Genomic DNA, 20,202 nt, shown 5'->3' on the forward strand with positions numbered 1-20,202 from the left:
TGATCAGGTGATTCCGCAGTTTCTTTGAGAGCGTGTGGCACAAGCTGTCAGCATAGTCTGTGTGGTATGTAGATTGTAATGGATTTTTTACCTTCAGTCCTTTTGGTACGATGTCCATCTGTTTGCATTTGGAAAGGAAGATGATGTCTGTCTCTATCTGTACAAGTTTTTTCATGCAGTTGATAGATTTCCACTCCATACGGCTAAATGCAGTGCCTTGCATAATAACAGGTTTCAGAGTAACAGCCGTGTTAGTCTGTATTCGCAAAAAGAAAAGGAGTACTTGTGGCACCTTAGAGACTAACCAGTTTATTTGAGCATGAGCTGTCGTGAGCTACAGCTCACTTCATCGGATGCATACCGTGGAAACTGCAGCAGACTTTATATATACACAGAGAATATGAAACAATACCTCCTCCCACCCCACTGTCCTGCTGGTAATAGCTTATCTAAAGTGATCATCAGGTGGGCCATTTCCAGCACAAATCCAGGTTTTCTCACCCTCCACCCCCCCACACAAATTCACTCTCCTGCTGGTGATAGCCCATCCAAAGTGACAACTCTTTACACAATGTGCATGATAATCAAGTCGGGCTATTTCCTGCACAAATCCAGGTTTTCTCACATCCCCCCCACCCCCATACACACACAAACTCACTCTCCTGCTGGTAATAGCTCATCCAAACTGACCACTCTCCAAGTTTAAATCCAAGTTAAACCAGAACATCTGGGGGGGGGTTAGGAAAAAACAAGAGGAAACAGGCTACCTTGCATAATGACTTAGCCACTCCCAGTCTCTATTTAAGCCTAAATTAATAGTATCCAATTTGCAAATGAATTCCAATTCAGCAGTTTCTCGCTGGAGTCTGGATTTGAAGTTTTTTTTGTTTTAAGATAGCGACCTTCATGTCTGTGATTGCGTGACCAGAGAGATTGAAATGTTCTCCGACTGGTTTATGAATGTTATAATTCTTGACATCTGATTTGTGTCCATTTATTCTTTTACGTAGAGACTGTCCAGTTTGACCAATGTACATGGCAGAGGGGCATTGCTGGCACATGATGGCATATATCACATTGGTGGATGTGCAGGTGAACGAGCCTCTGATAGTGTGGCTGATGTTATTAGGCCCTGTGATGGTGTCCCCTGAATAGATACGTGGGCACAATTGGCAACGGGCTTTGTTGCAAGGATAAGTTCCTGGGTTAGTGGTTCTGTTGTGTGGTATGTGGTTGTTGGTGAGTATTTGCTTCAGGTTGCGGGGCTGTCTGTAGGCAAGGACTGGCCTGTCTCCCAAGACTTGTGAGAGTGTTGGGTCATCCTTTAGGATAGGTTGTAGATCCTTAATAATGCGTTGGAGGGGTTTTAGTTGGGGGCTGAAGGTGACGGCTAGTGGCGTTCTGTTATTTTCTTTGTTAGGCCTGTCCTGTAGTAGGTAACTTCTGGGAACTCTTCTGGCTCTATCAATCTGTTTCTTTACTTCTGCAGGTGGGTATTGTAGTTGTAAGAAAGCTTGACAGAGATCTTGTAGGTGTTTGTCTCTGTCTGAGGGGTTGGAGCAAATGCGGTTGTATCGCAGAGCTTGGCTGTAGACGATGGATTGTGTGGTGTGGTCAGGGTGAAAGCTGGAGGCATGCAGGTAGGAATAGCGGTCAGTAGGTTTCCGGTATAGGGTGGTGTTTATGTGACCATTGTTTATTAGCACACTTCAATCTCTCTGGTCACGCAATCACAGACATGAAGGTCGCTATCTTAAAACAAAAAAAACTTCAAATCCAGACTCCAGCGAGAAACTGCTGAATTGGAATTCATTTGCAAATTGGATACTATTAATTTAGGCTTAAATAGAGACTGGGAGTGGCTAAGTCATTATGCAAGGTAGCCTGTTTCCTCTTGTTTTTTCCTAACCCCCCCCCAGATGTTCTGGTTTAACTTGGATTTAAACTTGGAGAGTGGTCAGTTTGGATGAGCTATTACCAGCAGGAGAGTGAGTTTGTGTGTGTATGGGGGTGGGGGGGATGTGAGAAAACCTGGATTTGTGCAGGAAATAGCCCGACTTGATTATCATGCACATTGTGTAAAGAGTTGTCACTTTGGATGGGCTATCACCAGCAGGAGAGTGAATTTGTGTGGGGGGGTGGAGGGTGAGAAAACCTGGATTTGTGCTGGAAATGGCCCACCTGATGATCACTTTAGATAAGCTATTACCAGCAGGACAGTGGGGTGGGAGGAGGTATTGTTTCATATTCTCTGTGTATATATAAAGTCTGCTGCAGTTTCCACGGTATGCATCCGATGAAGTGAGCTGTAGCTCACGACAGCTCATGCTCAAATAAACTGGTTAGTCTCTAAGGTGCCACAAGTACTCCTTTTCTTTTTGCGAATACAGACTAACACGGCTGTTACTCTGAAACCTTCAAATCAGTGGCACTGCTGTGGGTACCCGCATGGCCCCACAGTATGCCAACATTTTTATGGCTGACTTAGATCAACGCTTCCTCAGCTCTCATCCCCTAACGCCACTACTCTGCTTGCGCTATATTGATGACATCTTCATCATCTGGACCCATGGAAAAGAAGCCCTTGAGGAATTCCACCATGATTTCAACAATTTCCATCCCACCATCAACTTCAGCCTGGTCCAGTCCACACAAGAGATCCACTTCCTAGACACTCCAGTGCTAATAAACGATGGTCACATAACCACCACCCTATACCGGAAACCTACTGACCACTATTCCTACCTACATGCCTCCAGCTTTCACCCTGACCACACCACACGATCCATTGTCTACAGCCAAGCTCTGCGATACAACCACATTTGCTCCAACCCCTCAGACAGAGACAAACACCTACAAGAGCTCTATCAAGCATTCTTACAACTACAATACCCACCTGCGGAAGTGAAGAAACAGATTGATAGAGCCAGAAGAGTTCCTAGAAGTCACCTACTACAGGACAGGCCTAACAAAGAAAATAACAGAACGCCACTAGCCGTCACCTTCAGCCCCCAACTAAAACCCCTCCAACGCATTATTAAGGATCTACAACCTATCCTGAAGGATGACCCAACACTCTCAGAAATCTTGGGAGACAGGCCAGTCCTTGCCTACAGACAGCCCCCCAACCTGAAGCAAATACTCACCAACAACCACATACTACACAACAGAACCACTAACCCAGGAACCTATCCTTGCAACAAAGCCCGTTGCCAACTGTGCCCACATATCTATTCAGGGTACACCATCACAGGGCCTAATAACATCAGCCACACTATCAGAGGCTCGTTCACCTGCACATCCACCAATGTGATATATGCCATCATGTGCCAGCAATGCCCCTCTGCCTTGTACATTGGTCAAACTGGACAGTCTCTGCATAAAAGAATAAATAGACACAAATCAGATGTCAAGAATTATAACATTAATAAATCAGTCGGAGAACACTTCCATCTCTCTGGTCACGTGATTACAGACATAAAAATTGCGATATTACAACAAAAAATCTTCAAAACCAGACTCCAGCGAGAGACTGTTGAATTGTAATTCATTTGCAAATTGGATACAATTAACTTAGGCTTGAATAGAGACTGGGAGTGGCTAAGTCATTATGCAAGGTAACCTATTTCCCCTTGTTTTTTCCTACCCTCCCCCCCCTCAGATGTTCTTGTTAAACCCTGGATTTGTGCTGGAAATGGCCACCTTGATTATCATACACATTGTAAGGAGAGTGATCACTTTAGATAAGCTATTACCAGCAGGAGAGTGGGGTGGGGGGAGAGAAAACCTTTTGTAGTGGTAAAACACCCATTTTTTCATGCTTTGTGTGTATAAACAGATCTTCTATGCTTTCCACAGTATGCATCCGATGAAGTGAGCTCTAGCTCACGAAAGCTTATTCTCAAATAAATTGGTTAGTCTCTAAGGTGCCACAAGTACTCCTTTTCTTTTTGTGAATACAGACTAACACGGCTGTTACTCTGAAACCATTCAGGGAACAGTATCTCTCTCTCTCTCTCTCTCTTTCTCTTTTTCACTTCCAAGCTTAATTAAACTTCCCAGGGGATACTTCTAAGTTCATAGACCAGCAAGTTTAGGAAATATATAGTTTTCACTGCTTTATTTTTTTAAGAACTTGTGACTACATTTGATGAGAAATACAGTGCGACTTGTACTTGTCCTGTCTGTTCTTCAGAATCTCTTTGAACAGGAAAATGGTAAAATATCTCTCTTTGTCCCAGTCAATCTGCCAAAAGTGCAGGAGAGCAGCAACTTGATATGAAAACTTGCTAACAAAATTGTTGATTTGATATGTCAGCTTGCCTACTAGGAGCTGTCACAGTCTAATGATATTGTCTTTTTCTTGCAGTCGAGCACCCTGACAAAATGGCTAATGACCAAGGTACAGTAGCCTCAATCTGTCACGTTTTCTCTTAGAATCAGTGCTGAATGTTAGGAACGATGTTACTCGTCACTTTGCATTCTGTTTTTCACCTGGGCTGCACACCTGATGAGGCAGGCACTGGCATGATAATTAATCTTGTTAATGAAGTTCTGCTTCGCAAAGGCTGCTGCTTTGATGGGGAAGATGTAAATTTTCTTGAGAGGAAATTGTTTTGTCTCTTTTCTGAAGGACCAATTAAAATGTCAAGCTTCTTTGTACGAAATAAATTTTTACTCTCTCTGCTGCATTTCTGAATAATTCACATTAAGTATAATTAAGTTCAGCATAATATTCAGACCGCTCTTGCACCCTTTCATGGGTTATAGATTAAAGTTCTGAAGTGTTGCAGTGAAAAATCATGAATCATTTTCTTTCTCAAGTCAGCAGCCCCTGTTTAATAAAAGCAAAGTTTAGTCAACTTTTCAAGGCATTATCATTGATATGTTTATCAAATATGAAATGTTGTCTAACTAGTCATTTTTCTTCTGCTGTTAACTTACTACAGTTTTTTTATTATTTGTGTTGTCTGTTGCTTGGAAATTTTCATCTTCTTTTTACTCCAAACTGATTTATTGTCGACATCCGTTTCCAATGCAACTATAGCATCTTCCACATAAGTAATGTCATTCAAAACATTGAGAGGGGGAAATATTCACAATGATATCTGAAAAGTTTAAGGCTACGAAGTTTAAGAAGGTGATTTGAACTCCCATTTCACACTAATTTCAATGGAAAGAAGGTATCCAAACCCCATAGGTCTCTCTTCACTTGGGGAAAAGGTGCAGTGTTACCTTCTGTTAGCTAACTCGAGTTAGCTAACATGACGTAAAATCCTAGTGAAGACAATGCAGTTTGTAGCTTTCACTTGTGTAAGCTTTGTGTAAAGCCTATGCTCTCCCATAGTCTGTACCTCAACTTGCTAGCACCTGTGAAAGCTATAAACTGTATCTTAAGTAGGATTTTACATCATGTAAGTTACCACAAGGTAATAACATACCTCCCACCCCAGTGAAGATACGTCCTTAGACTGTTTTGAAAATCCACCCTAAGGTTTCAGGATTTCATTCTTTATCTTTGGGGACAGGGATCTCAACATTTATCTTTTTGAAACTTGACATTTGATTTCAACCAATGTTAGTTTTTTCACCAGAACACACAAATTTCATGCTTTTACATGAAAAACCAATTTTATTTTGTTTTGGAAAATGTGAAAAATTGTGGGCTGCAAAATAGTTTCAAATTAACCCCCCACCCTTGCCTTTTTAAAATAATTGTTCTTTCCAAGCAGGCCTAACAAGCAATAAATAGGGCTGTCAAACAATTTAAAAAATAATTGCAATTAAGCATGAGATTTTAAAAAATTGTTGCGAATGAACACAATTTTAATGGCACCGTTAAACAATAAAATACAGGCAGTCCTTGGCTTACAACACAATTGGTTCCTGAAAATTGCGTTGTAAGTCAAAACATCGTAACTTGGAACTGCAATCCACTCCATTACGGGACCGAGCGTCATTAAGTCAAAACCAGTTGTCATAAGTCGAATCAAGGTACCAATTCAGAAACATCTCATCGTAAGTCAAACGTTGTAAAGTCGAGGACTGCCTGTACCAATTTAAATGTATTATAAATATTTTTGGTAGTTTTTCCACATTTTCAGATATATTGATTTCAAATACAACACAAAAAGAAAAGGAGTACTTGTGGCACCTTAGAGACTAACCAATTTATTTGAGCATGAGCTTTCGTGAGCTACAGCTCACTTCATCAGATGTATACCGTGGAAACTGCAGCAGACTTTATATACACACATACATAAAAGTCGGGCTATTTCCTGCATAGATCCAGGTTTTCTCACATCCCCCCCACCCCCATACACACACAAACTCACTCTCCTGCTGGTAATAGCTCATCTAAACTGACCACTCTCCAAGTTTAAATCCAAGTTAAACCAGAACATCTGGGGGGGGGGTAGGAAAAAACAAGAGGAAACAGGCTACCTTGCATAATGACTTAGCCCGACTTGATTATGTAAAGAGTTGTCACTTTGGATGGGCTAGCACCAGCAGGAGAGTGAATTTGTGTGGGGGGGTGGAGGGTGAGAAAACCTGGATTTGTGCTGGAAATGGCCCACCTGTTGATCACTTTAGATAAGCTATTACCAGCAGGACAGTGGGGTGGGAGGAGGTATTGTTTCATATTCTCTGTGTGTATATAAAGTCTGCTGCAGTTTCCACGGTATACATCTGATGAAGTGAGCTGTAGCTCACGAAAGCTCATGCTCAAATAAATTGGTTAGTCTCTAAGGTGCCACAAGTACTCCTTTTCTTTTTGCGAATACAGACTAACACGGCTGTTCCTCTGAAACCTGTCAAATACAACACAGAATACAAAGTATACAAGTGGTCTCTTAATTATTTTGGATTACAAATATGTTCACAGTAAAAAATATAAACAAAAGAAATAGTATTTTTCAGTTTACCTCATACAAATACTGTAGGGAAATCCCTTTATCATGAAAGTGCAACTTACAAATGTAGATTTTTTTGGTGACATAACTGCACTCAAAAGCAAAACAATGTAAAACTTTACAGCCTACAAGTCAAAGCACAAAGAGGCATACGAATGTTTTAGCATATCTGGCACATAAATACCTTGCAACGCCCTCTACAACAGTCCCATGTGAATGCTTGTTCTCACTCATAGGTGACATTGTAGTTAAGAAGCGGGCGACATGATCTCCCATAAATGTAAACAAACTTGTTTGTCTGTGCGATTGGCTGAACAAGACGTAAGATTGAGTGGACTTGTATAAGGTGAATTGAAAAATACTATTTCTTTTGTTTATATTTTTATGATGTAAATATTTGTAATAAAAATAATACTAAAAGGTGAGCACTGTACACTTTGTATTCTGTGTTGTAATTTAGAACAATATGTTTGAAAATGTAGAAAAACATTCAGAAATATTTATTATACATTTAAATTGGTATTCTATTTTTGTTTAACAGGGCAATTAAAATGGTAATTAATTGTAACTATTCTTTAATCTAGTTAATTTGTTTTGCATTAATTGCATACGTTAACTGTGATTAATTGATAGCCCTAATAATAAAATTATCAGTACTGAGGAACAGTTAAGAATAATAAGTAGATAGGCTATGATTTTCAGTGGGGCCTAAACCACTTAGGCACTCTTCTTCTAATTAAAGACAATGTGAGTTGGGCACATAACTCCATTAGATCTCTGCAAAAATCTCAGCATATTTCATTAGACTTGCCTTAGCTGATAAAACAAACGGGGCATCTTGATTTTCAGTAAGATCCCCAACTGTTATAACTCCAGGACTGCCTGTTACAAAATGTTCCTTCTACCTTTGATGCCAGTTTACAAATGAGGCAATCAAGTAATCAGTCAATTCTGATCTTAATAGAAAATCAGGAGTGTAAAGAAGATGCCAATTTGCTCAGATACCTTGGGAATGATTTTAAATAAATGCAAATAGAGGGAAACTTGAGTTATCATTTTGGTAACAGTGCAGCTAACTTGCTACCCACATAATAAATTTGGATTATCAACTTGAAATCCAACAATATAACATAAAATAGGCTTGAAAACAAAAGGGTAGGGGCGTTTTTAGTGATAACTGTTGCTCTTCAAAGCATTATGGTATGGTGCATTAATTCAAGTTAGATGTAAAACTGCATGTACATAACATAATATTGCACAATTTAATGTTTTGTGTCATGCCCCTCTTGCTGTCACTTCAGATAGCAAATAACTAATCTAGGCCTCAGCCCTCCAACAGACTCTGTACAGACAGGCACCTGCACCCATATGGAACCCCAGTAGGGCTCCATACTGGTGCTTATGTTTGCCTTCCTAGAGTTACTTAAAGGATGAGGGCTGTAGTTTTTCTGTGGGCATTGGAGTTATATTTCTGAATGTGTGGTGTACAAAATTGCTATAGCTTGGTTATCCAGGCCTGTCTTACCTCTAGTTAGGTAACTAGAGCCAGAGATGTCAAGAGTAACAAGAAGGGTTTCTTCAGGTATGTTGGCAACAAGAAGAAAGCCAAGGAATGTGTGGGCCCCTTACTGAATGAGGGAGGCAACCTAGTGACAGAGGATGTGGAAAAAGCTAATGTACTCAATGCTTTTTTTGCCTCTGTTTTCACTAACAAGGTCAGCTCCCAGACTGCTACGCTGGGCATCACAAAATGGGGAAGAGATGGACAGCCCTCTGTGGAGATAGAGGTGGTTAGGGACTATTTAGAAAAGCTGGACGTGCACAAGTCCATGGGGCCGGACGAGTTGCATCCGAGAGTGCTGAAGGAATTGGCGGCTGTGATTGCAGAGCCATTGGCCATTATCTTTGAAAACTCGTGGCGAACCGGGGAAGTCCCGGATGACTGGAAAAAGGCTAATGTAGTGCCAATCTTTAAAAAAGGGAAGAAGGAGGATCCTGGGAACTACAGGCCAGTCAGCCTCACTTCAGTCCCTGGAAAAATCATGGAGCAGGTCCTCAAAGAATCAATCCTGAAGCACTTGCATGAGAGGAAAGTGATCAGGAACAGCCAGCATGGATTCACCAAGGGAAGGTCATGCCTGACTAATCTAATCGCCTTTTATGATGAGATTACTGGTTCTGTGGATGAAGGGAAAGCAGTGGATGTATTGTTTCTTGACTTTAGCAAAGCTTTTGACACGGTCTCCCACAGTATTCTTGTCAGCAAGTTAAGGAAGTATGGGCTGGATGAATGCACTACAAGGTGGGTAGAAAGCTGGCTAGATTGTCGGGCTCAACGGGTAGTGATCAATGGCTCCATGTCTAGTTGGCAGCCGGTATCAAGTGGAGTACCCCAAGGGTCGGTCCTGGGGCCGGTTTTGTTCAATATCTTCATAAATGATCTGGAGGATGGTGTGGATTGCACTCTCAGCAAATTTGCGGATGATACTAAACTGGGAGGAGTGGTAGATACGCTGGAGGGGAGGGATAGGATACAGAAAGACCTAGACAAATTGGAGGATTGGGCCAAAAGAAATCTGATGAGGTTCAATAAGGATAAGTGCAGGGTCCTGCACTTAGGACGGAAGAACCCAATGCACAGCTACAGACTAGGGACCGAATGGCTAGGCAGCAGTTCTGCAGAAAAGGACCTAGGGGTGACAGTGGACGAGAAGCTGGATATGAGTCAGCAGTGTGCCCTTGTTGCCAAGAAGGCCAATGGCATTTTGGGATGTATAGGTAGGGGCATAGCGAGCAGATCGAGGGACGTGATCATTCCCCTCTATTCGACATTGGTGAGGCCTCATCTGGAGTACTGTGTCCAGTTTTGGGCCCCACACTTCAAGAAGGATGTGGATAAATTGGAGAGAGTCAACGAAGGGCAACAAAAATGTGAAGGGCAACAAAAATGATTAGGGGACTGGAACACATGAGTTATGAGGAGAGGCTGAGGGAGCTGGGATTGTTTAGCCTGCAGAAGAGAAGAATGAGGGGGGATTTGATAGCTGCTTTCAACTACCTGAAAGGGGGTTCCAAAGAGGATGGCTCTAGACTGTTCTCAATGGTAGCAGATGACAGAACGAGGAGTAATGGTCTCAAGTTGCAGTGGGGGAGGTTTAGATTGGATATTAGGAAAAACTTTTTCACTAAGAGGGTGGTGAAACACTGGAATGCGTTACCTAGGGAGGTGGTAGAATCTCCTTCCTTAGAGGTTTTTAAGGTCAGGCTTGACAAAGCCCTGGCTGGGATGATTTAACTGGGAATTGGTCCTGCTTTGAGCAGGGGGTTGGACTAGATGACCTTCTGGGGTCCCTTCCAACCCTGATATTCTATGATTCTATGATTCTAGTTCAGGATTCTTCTGTATTTGTCCCACAGCTACTGCCCATGAAAAAGGTGCATAATTTAAATATGAAGTCAGGATCAGCGGTGTTCTTCTTTCTTGTCTGCTGGCTTGTATCCATGTAGAAACCAGCAAAAATACAGGAACATTTATTGAATATTCTAGATACAGCATTGGCTATGCCCTTTTAAAAAATTAATAAGTAGGGGGGAAAAGTATAGTCTTCTCTTCATTTTCTCTAGACTTGCCCGAGTCCCTCTTGGAAAAAGATCAGAGCCTCAGCAGAGAGGCCGGTTGCACCCCCTTTGAAAAATGGTGCTGTAGTTTAATTCATGTGAAGAACTAAATAAGCGTGTCAGTGGAAGGTAGAACTAGCCTGTGTATCATATACGAATATACATTCCTTGTATCACCAAGAGGTCTAATCACTTCCTTTTCCACTGTAATAAACATGCATTTTACTACAGATTCAAATAGGGTCTTGAATACTGTGCAAATATAATACCAGGATATGAACAAGGCTATTTCAAGTTTGTTTATATAAATCTGCTAGGAAAATAGGAAAATAGCTCCATTTGCCCAGAACTACTGCTCAGCAAGGCTCAGTGCAGGTCTATGCTGAGAATGTACATGGTACTTTGATTCACTGATCAAAGAACAAGTGTAGTATCACGAGTAATGTTACAGTTAAGGTTTTGTCAGCACAAACATAATCCTTTTATCCTAGATAAATTAGAGGATTGGGCCAAAAGAAATCTGATGAGGTTCAACGAAGACAAGTGCAGAGTCCTGCACTTAGGATGGAAGAATCCCATGCAGTGCTACAGACTAGGGACCGAATGGCTAGGCAGCAGTTCTGCAGAAAAGGACCTAGGGGTTACAGTGGACGAGAAGCTGGATATGAGTCAACAGTGTGCCCTTGTTGCCAAGAAGGCTAACGGCATTTGGGGCTGTATAAGTAGGGGCATTGCCAGCAGATCGAGGGACGTAATCGTTCCCCTCTATTTGACGTTGGTGTGTCCAGTTTTGGGCCCCACACTTCAAGAAGGATGTGGAAAAATTGGAAAGAGTCCAGTGCAGGGCAACAAAAATGATTAGGGGACTGGAACACATGACTTATGAGGAGAGGCTGCGGGAACTGGGATTATTTAGTCTTCAGAAGAGAAGAATGAGGGGGGATTTGATAGCTGCTTTCAACTACCTGAAAGGGGGTTCCAAAGAGGATGGATCTAGACGGTTCTCAGTGGTAGCAGATGACAGAAGAAGGAGTAATGGTATCAAGTTGCAGTGGGGGAGGTTTAGATTGGATATTAGGAAAAACTTCTTCACTAAGAGTGTGGTGAAGCACTGGAATGCATTACCTAGGGAGGTGGTGGAATCTCCTTCCTTAGAGGTTTTTAAGGTCAGGCTTGACAAAGCCCTGGCTGGGATGATTTAGTTGGGGATTGGCCCTGCTTTGAGCAGGGGGTTGGACTAGATGACCTCCTGAGGTCCCTTCCAACCCTGATATTCTATGATTCTTTTGAACTGAAAGTGAGAAAGCAGGACTTTCTGTCCTATTATAGGCACTAAACACAGTTGTAACTCAAGATAACTTATAGAGAGAGCTAGTTTCGAAGAGCCATATATAATACACATAGAAGTTGATATAGAAAAGTATATCAATATGGTAAAAACAATAGGATGGATAGATAGCACAGCAAGGCTGACGGATAGGTGTAGTAGGAGCTCAAGTTTTCAGTCAGAATAAGGTAGGGGTGTTTTTTCTTTTCTCCATACTGAGACTCTGAGATCCTCATGCAGGGAGCTCTATATCTTACCTAGTGTCAGGCTCACTGTCAAGCAGTTAAAATTAGGTACTTAAACTGACAGTGACATGGGAGTTGTGGGTGCTGACCTGCATGTTTAGGTGCATGCTAATTTGAAGATTAGGCCTAAGTGACTTGCCGGGGCGGGGCTATTGTCTCTCTCTGAGCCGAATTTAGAATTGAGATGCTCCTGGTCCCCATTCTCAGGCTCGTGTTACTAAACTGTATCTTTCTTCTGACTTCCATTTTCAAGCACAGTCCATCAACCCCATATAGAAATCATGTTCATGCTGTTCTTCCACTACATCATCACCAATCACTTGCTGTAGGGGATTCTCTCCACCAAAGTGTCCCGTAAATTAAATATAGTCTAAAACACAGTTCCAGAGCTATGCCAGTCATAGCAATAGAGCTCCTGCTAGATGTGTTGTTGGTGAACTGTATCATGGCAATCTGAATTGTGTCAAATAGAATGGAAAGACACCTTGAATATTACCAGTGGTACTGGTAGGCACAAATTTATTCTTAAAAAATCAAAACACATTTTAAATGTATCAGTTAAGTTTAATTGTCTTAGACATGAAAGTTACACTCCTTCAGACCATAGTTAATCACCATTATTACACAAGAACCTGAAGATGTCTCATGGAGTACTGAGATGCAGACTCTTGTATGTAGGCCATAAATTGAAAGTCAGTGTCAGCAACTACAAAAGTGTTATCACTGGATTGCTTTTTGGTTAAATGAGTTAGTGGTCTCAGCTCAGTTACTAGAGTACAGATTTCCGCAATCTTGTTTTCAATCCCAGAAGGGAGACCAAGGATTGACAACTGAAAAACTCTGAATCATATAGCTGGTCAGGATTTTTACAGATCCTGCCCATACTGGAACTGTCCTGTGTAGGTCTTTCAATGCTCTCAATCCAGCAACTTTCATGAACACAAAATTAAATTTTAAAAGTAACTTAAAGGCTAAAATACGGTCCCTTGAACAATCTGAGGAATGTTTGTGATATATGTGATTAAATAAACTCTGAATAAAATTTGATTTGGTTGGGTATAGATTTCAGAAAGTGTTTTAATCTACTATATTCTGAGATTCAAGTGCAACCAATACATTCAGGGGGTTAAGTTAATATTGAGATTTCAGACATAATCTATGAATACCCTAGTTTGTTTTGATTTGGAGTTTGTTTAGGGAGTTTTTTGACTGGGCCACATTATTGATACATTATAAATGTAGTTTGTTGTTTTAACAGACATTAGGATATTCTGAGCTCATGTTCTGTGTTTTGAAACATTCTGGTATTACCTATACACAAATATGTTTCCAGAGTAGCTCTAACGTACCATTTTGAGTTATTTATGACTGTGTTATGTAAAAACCAGGCTTTAATTTCCCATCCATCTATGATATCTCACTTAGGGATAATAGTAAGACTTTTGCACCTTTTGGACCATCCAGAAACAGCACATTTCTGTGGACTACTTAGTATTGTATGTCATTAAGGATCCCATCTTATGGTATGTAATGTGCATTGGATCAGGTCCTAAATCAGTAAAGAGGTACGTTAAAGTCATCTAATAAATTTCTTAAGCATATGAGCCAAATCCTGAGGTTCTTATTCAGTTTTCACACAATTCTTACACAAACTACTGTTTGTCCTGGCCCCACTGAAGTCAAGATAATTTTGACATTGGCTTCAGTGGAGGTAAGTAAGCACCAAGTAAAACCTTAGTAAGGATCTCAGGATTTGGCCCAGTAGAAGCACACTCCAAGATAAAATCCAATTAGAAGCTGAGTTTTGATTATAAGGTGATAAGCACCCTAGACATACCTAAGAGAGTGTTGGATCAGGCCCTTAGTGTGTATTCCATCACATCTGTCCTTCTCATAGAATAACAGAATTTACCCTATTAGGGCATCTGCTTCATTCTACTGTTAGTGCAGGATTGTTCCTGCCAACATAATCTCCAATGTTTCTCCCACAGAGTTTTCCACTTTGGAATCTAGAAAGACTGTCATGCCTATAATGAGACCTATTTGCTCCCCAGGTTCCAAAGCAGCTACTGAGAAATGTGCCCATGCATTATTTTTTCCTTCAATTTTCTGCCTGTGCTCCCTCCCATTTCTTTTGCTGCAGCTGTTTCATTAACCCCCTGCCTATCTTTCCACTAGGATTATGGTTTGGATGGAGCAAAGAAAGAGATTTACAGGAAAGAGGAGACAGAGGGAGGATGAGAAACTCACATGGCTCAGCAGGACCTAACCATGACCCTTAATGACAGCTATGTCATCACAGCATGCTCTAATAACATGAGAGCTGCATGCAGTGAAGTAAGTGGGAGCATTGGTGGTGTCAAAGCCACTCTGCTAGTTCAGCCTAGGCAACTAACTTCTGCTGTCAGCTGCTCAGTATCTAAAAGGTCAAAAGAGCAAGCTAGGAAAAGAGGCAAGAGCACAAGGCAGGCACTTGTCAACAAAGGAGAAGGGAAAAGAAGCACAGCAGATGAAGAAAACAAATAAGAGCACAGTGAACTGCTTAAAAGCAGGGCCTAGTGAGATTTTCAAAAACTTTCTTATTTTCAAAAGACTTCTCACTGTGAGTTAGGTGCCTAGGCACATTTAAAAATTCCATTTGACATCAATCTGTATCTTTAGGCACCTAAATACCTTTAAAAATCCATCCCTGAATGTCCAGGAATAGGGAGTCCCCCTTGCTCTTTGCAAAGGATAGAGGTACACAGAGATTTAAGGCAATGTACATTGAGTGTGAAATTTTCAAAAGTGCCTAAGTCACTGAGAAGCCAAAATCTAGTTTACAAATGTACCCAAATCCCTTAGGAGCCTTCGTGCCATGGGTTAGGTGCATTTGGAAATGGCATTTAGGTTCCCCTTATTTACTTTGAATGTGTGAGATTTATAGGCCTGCTCAAGTTCCAAGGCAATAACTGTCAATATGAAGGTAAAAGTAAAATTATAGACCAGGTCATATGAGAAGGAATTTTTGTCAGAGGCACAAAGTACATGTGAAAGAGGATCCGAGGTGTGTAGATACTTTCAAACAGCTTGTTAGAGTTGCTGAGTAACAAAGTCTTGTTGAAGTCTAAATAGTTTCTCTTTAAGATTTTTTTTTTAAATAAGTGGACAGTGGGTGATGAAGAGGTTGGTTTATTTTGTTTTATCCTATCCCAGTTTTCATATGATAAGCTAATATCAAGTTCTTCATTCCATATTTTCTCTGGATAGGAGCAGATTAGTATATAGGTAGGTAATGAGAAAATAGTAGCAGTTACATGCAGAATTAAGGTTGGTTCCAAATTTGGCAATCATGTCTTCTCAGGTGACAAGCTGATTCTTATGTGTGGACTTAGGTAAGTTTTATCATTGATTTGTAATGTTTGGTCAATGGGAACATGTGAGTCTTTGAGTTGATATTTTCCTTATCCTGGGGGAAGTTCAGTAGATTTTTTTTCTTCAAATAAATAATCTATGCAATGACTCCTTTGAGCTTTCCAGAGTTGGTTAGGGTCAATTTGCCAGTATAGACTGCTGTGTTATTTCAAATTAGAATTGTGTTGTGTGTTGAGGAGAAGTCAGATTTTCAAATAACATTACCCTTTTGGTGGTAGCCCATGAGTTACAGATTTACAGGGGCATGTATAAAATGTACTACCATTAGGAATAATTTCACGATGTACAAGTCCAATGGAGTGCCATCTGCCTTATCTATAGTTTATAAACCTTGAAAAAACAATGGACCAGAAGAACTATGCCAATTTACACCTGCTGAGTATCTGATCTAACAAGCATATCTGGCAGGATGTAAAGAAGTTCTCCTCAGATAGGTCTAGCATCAGAAGCACTGCTGGAAGATCACTCAAGACTGAAAACCAAGACTCATGTCTCAAAATCCTGGAGAAAATGGTGGCCTTCATCATTCTGAGGGCATTCAGCAAGGCATCCAAACAGATCCCTGTAAATTCAAAGGATTTTGACTTTTCTGGATAGGGAATGAATGCATTGCACGTGGCTTGCACCTAACCACTTTACACCTCAGTGGTTTTGAGCTCATGAATAAATAGAGCACTAATTGTTTTAGCTTTCAGGGAAATAGGGTTTTTAAGGCAGGCTCGTCATGCTGAGAACTTAACTTTCTGTCATTCAACCTTTGCCATGTTTGGATTACAGTGGGCATGTTGCGGTTTGGCTATTTGAAGCATAAACCATCCAGTGTTCAATATCATTAATCTGAAAACTATAAACCGTCTCATTGTTTTGCTTACTGCTTCCTCTCTGTCAGTATGAAAACAACTGCAAATACATCTGAAGCCTGATGTCAGCCTAGAGACAGCAACCTGCTCCCATACTGTGACAGCAGAAGACAGCTAACTCTCCTCTTTACCTTTTGCCGAAGCTTCTGTTAGCTCCAGGCTTTTGGTATTCTACTCTAAGTCTCTCTTGGAAGCTGTGAACATAGCAGAGATAAAAAAGATGAGTAATTCATGAGCATCTCAAACAGCTGCTTTCTAAACAATTTTATTTATTTGTTTACGGTTTACATATTCAGCAAGCCAAGCAATAATGTTGCTAGTGGCTAAGTGGGGCTCTTAGAGCCCACCGCTGGATTTGGCTAGCAGACACTCCTCCACAATGTATATCATTGTTAGATCTGCACCACAGCTGCAGCTTGGATTGTCTCAAAGACCCCCAACGGTGCTGGTTGGCTGCACAAAGGCCTTGTCCAGTCCAGAATCAGTAAAGAAGGGCCCACTGATGACCTGGCAGTTCAAAGCCAGGCAAGCAGACAGTAGGGTCTGTGACAAGGAACTGACTGCTGGTTGAAGTTAAGCACCAGTCTTCCCACCACAGGGCTCTGCTGTCACATCCTAGCATGGCAACCTCAACCACAATAGGTGTCGTGATGAAAGAGATATAGCTGGTGGACTAAAAAGATCATTAAACAAGGGCAAGCTTGGGTTGGCACATAACTTCTCAAGCAACTTGCCAGCTGCAATCTCCCTCATTATGTAAGGGTGAGCAGTGTGGCTGAGAACTAGGAGCCATAGAAGCATACGCCATGCGTGGGGGGAGTATGCAGGGTCAAATGCCCCTCAAGAGTTCTGCTTAGACAACCAGGGAGGAGAAGGGCTCTGTCCTTCTCCTGCCATGCCTTTCCCCCCAGCACATTTGGCCCCATCCCTGGCAGCCAGGTCCGGGCGGGGAGTGGAGGCAGTGAGACTAGTCACTTCTCATGCCGGCCACTCGGTTCACTGCTCTGTGCAGCACCGCTGCTGCCTGCGAGAGTCTGGCTGGGGCAGTGGCAGTGGTGGCTGGGCTGTCTCTCAGGCAGCTGCTACGCTGCACAGAGCAGTGACCCTGAGCAGCCTAGTTCAGCCAGTGTGAGAAGTGACTCTGTCCCACCACCTCTGCTCCCCACCTAGGCCCAGCTGCCAGGGAGAGTGGCTGAATGTGCCATGGGGTGGCACAGTGGGAGAAGGACAGAGCCTTTCCCCACACAGGTAACTTTGGTGGGGTGGGGAGAGCACAGTGGCCCCAGGCTGGGCTCAGGGCTGGGGGGGTCCTTGGGCACAGGAGACACATGGGGTGGTCATGTGTCCTCCCCTTTAGACTGTGCCCCACCAGTATTAGGATGCACAAGTCATCTATGCATGGAAGATGAGTCAGTCAGAGAGTTCCTGGTATGATGCACGTTGTTGAGTTGAGTTGTGAGTCAGCAAATCTGTGCTGTGATGTGTGCTGACTGTCTCCAAACTGGTGTACAGTACTCTGCTCTTGAATACAAGATAGCAAGGGCTGAGGTCCTTAGGGATGGAGCATTTGTGCCCCATAAAGAACCTGCCAGTTTGCTGAGAAGGTTGTTGCATGTCTTGACCTTCACTGCTATCTTCCTCAGGTGGCTTTTGTATGTCAGTGTTCGGTCAAGGGTCACACCTAAATAAACTGGATATGCTTCAGCCTCTGGCCATTTATTATGATGTTTAGTTCCATCTTAGAGTTGGCGTAGTGGAGGTGGAATATGCCAGAGATTGTCTTGCTGGTGCTAGGCTGAAGGCACCATATCTTCAAGCTTTGCAGCTTCGTTACTCAGGGTCTTCTCCAGCTCAGAGAAAGTTGGAGCCTGTAGCCCTCAGCAGATGTCTTCTGCATAGATGAACTTCCATGACTGGGTTGGTGGCAGGTCATTGATGTATATATTGAAAAAGGTTGGGGCTAGAACAGATCCCTGGGGCAACCCGTTCATCTGTTTTTTCCAAGCACTTGTTTGCTCACCTACATGCACCTTGAATCGTCTATCTTGGAGTAGCAGTTCGATGACATCAGTGACCCATGGTGGAAGGATTCTTAATTTTTAACAAGAAGACCCGTGGGCCATACCACATCATATGCTGCAGTGAGGTCAAAGAAAATAGTGCCTGTTTTCAGGTTTCTTTGAAAACCATTTTGGATTCATGTGGTTAGCACAAGTACTTGGTCGCATGTGCTTTGATCTTGTTGAAAGTCTCCTTCCTTGACATTCAAAGTGTTCTCCACCTCTCATGTTATTCACTGTAAAATTAGGTGCTCTAAAATCTTGAGACACAGAAAGCAGCAATATCAGGTGGTGCTGCCTGGTTTGGGTCTTTACCAGGTGCTGGGAGGACGATGACTTTTAATATGCACCAGATTTTCGGCAGCATGTCTGATTATTTCTAAACAAATAATGCTGTGGGTTGAAATACTCTGTTTCTGTATGTATAATAAGCAAGGAGATTAAGGAAAACAGAAATTAAAATGCCACGTTTGTTTGTGGAACATCTCCCCACCACCCAAGTCAGCAGGGATTCAGTTATATGGCTAATATTATGAAGCAGCCCATAGAAAGTCATCCTTAATGGGAGAGACATTGAAAGCTTTGCTAATGAGCAATGCATAGCTAGCATTCTTGGGAAAGAAGCTAAAAAGATATCACTGAATATTGGTTTTAATTTTTGCTTTGCTGAGACACTACAATGTTTGAAACTGAAAGTTGAGCAAATCTAGAGGTGATATAGCTAATGTAGTCAAGGGATAACTTCATCTCTACTCAAAACTCCAGTTTCCTGCCTGGAAATATATCAGGATCTAATTGGCTGAAGGAAAACAAACTTAAGACCCTGTGAATATTCTCCCCTGTGGCCTCTCTCCTCCCCCACTTCCTGGATACCCTTGTGGCCCTCATTCTTGGGTGTGGTTGAACTCTGCTTGGTGTGGGCACAGATAGATTTATGTCTCTTACACCATCCTCTGCCTAATCCTGGGGCCCACCAGAACTGACCTGATTTATGCCCAGCACCTCTAAGAGGCCATTCAAGCGCTGAGGATAGATGGAATTCAGTAACACCCTGGCCATGCTCCCTACACGAGGATTGTAGCAACAGGGGTAGGAATTTCCCAAAACTGAAGGAATCCTGGTTAGCCACTGGAGTGGTGCAAAAGCGGCTGTCTCAGTCCCAAGAATTGGATTGAGTAACTTTGGCATCCTTCTTTCTGGCTAAGTGGATGAGTACGGAGTCATCTTCCCAATCTATTGATTATTGACAATCTAAGTCTAAAAGGGAGTAGCAATCCTCCTGACAAAGAGCAGCTAATGGAGTTGCCACCTTGAACTGTACAGTGTAGCAAGTTAATCTTATCTCTCTTCTTATTTGTGTGTGCCACTTTTCCAGTCCCACATTCTGTCTATCGTGTTTACAACAAACTATTGCAGGCCCTTGTGGGTAGATTTCCTGTGGATGGGTTTCCTGGCAATCAGATTCCTACTTCCTCTTGCAAATTCCTGTCTGTCAATTCCATGCTCAAACTCCTGTTGCTCCTTCCTCTCCATCAGCCTTCCTTACTCTGCTTTTATATACACCTGGCCGGCTTTCATAGCCAGTTTCCCAGGTGGCAGCTTGGCAATCCAATTTGAGCTCGCTCTCCAAAGCTGCTAGAAGGCCAGCTTCAGTTGTTTCAGACCTTCTCTCTTGCAGCTGCTTTATGTCTCAAGGCAAGATTTTCAAGTGCTGAGCACCCTCAACTGGCACCAAGTTTCCTAAGAGCTCAGCTTCATTTAAGC

The 20,202-nt window shown here is 42.1% G+C and overlaps 1 protein-coding gene across 2 annotated transcripts in view; it reads left to right on the plus strand.

Annotated features, from left to right (window-relative positions):
- Positions 1–20,202, plus strand: part of DCC (DCC netrin 1 receptor) — a 948,489-nt gene that overhangs the window by 852,265 nt on the left and 76,022 nt on the right. For both annotated transcript variants that reach the window (XM_048850132.2, XM_048850133.2), the window contains exon 21: positions 4,370–4,402. In XM_048850132.2, coding sequence (XP_048706089.1) covers positions 4,370–4,402 — 33 coding nt within the window. The remainder of the gene's footprint in view (positions 1–4,369; positions 4,403–20,202) is intronic.

This window comes from Caretta caretta, chromosome 5 (genome assembly GCF_965140235.1).
Source record: "Caretta caretta isolate rCarCar2 chromosome 5, rCarCar1.hap1, whole genome shotgun sequence".
NCBI lineage: Eukaryota > Metazoa > Chordata > Testudines > Cheloniidae > Caretta > Caretta caretta.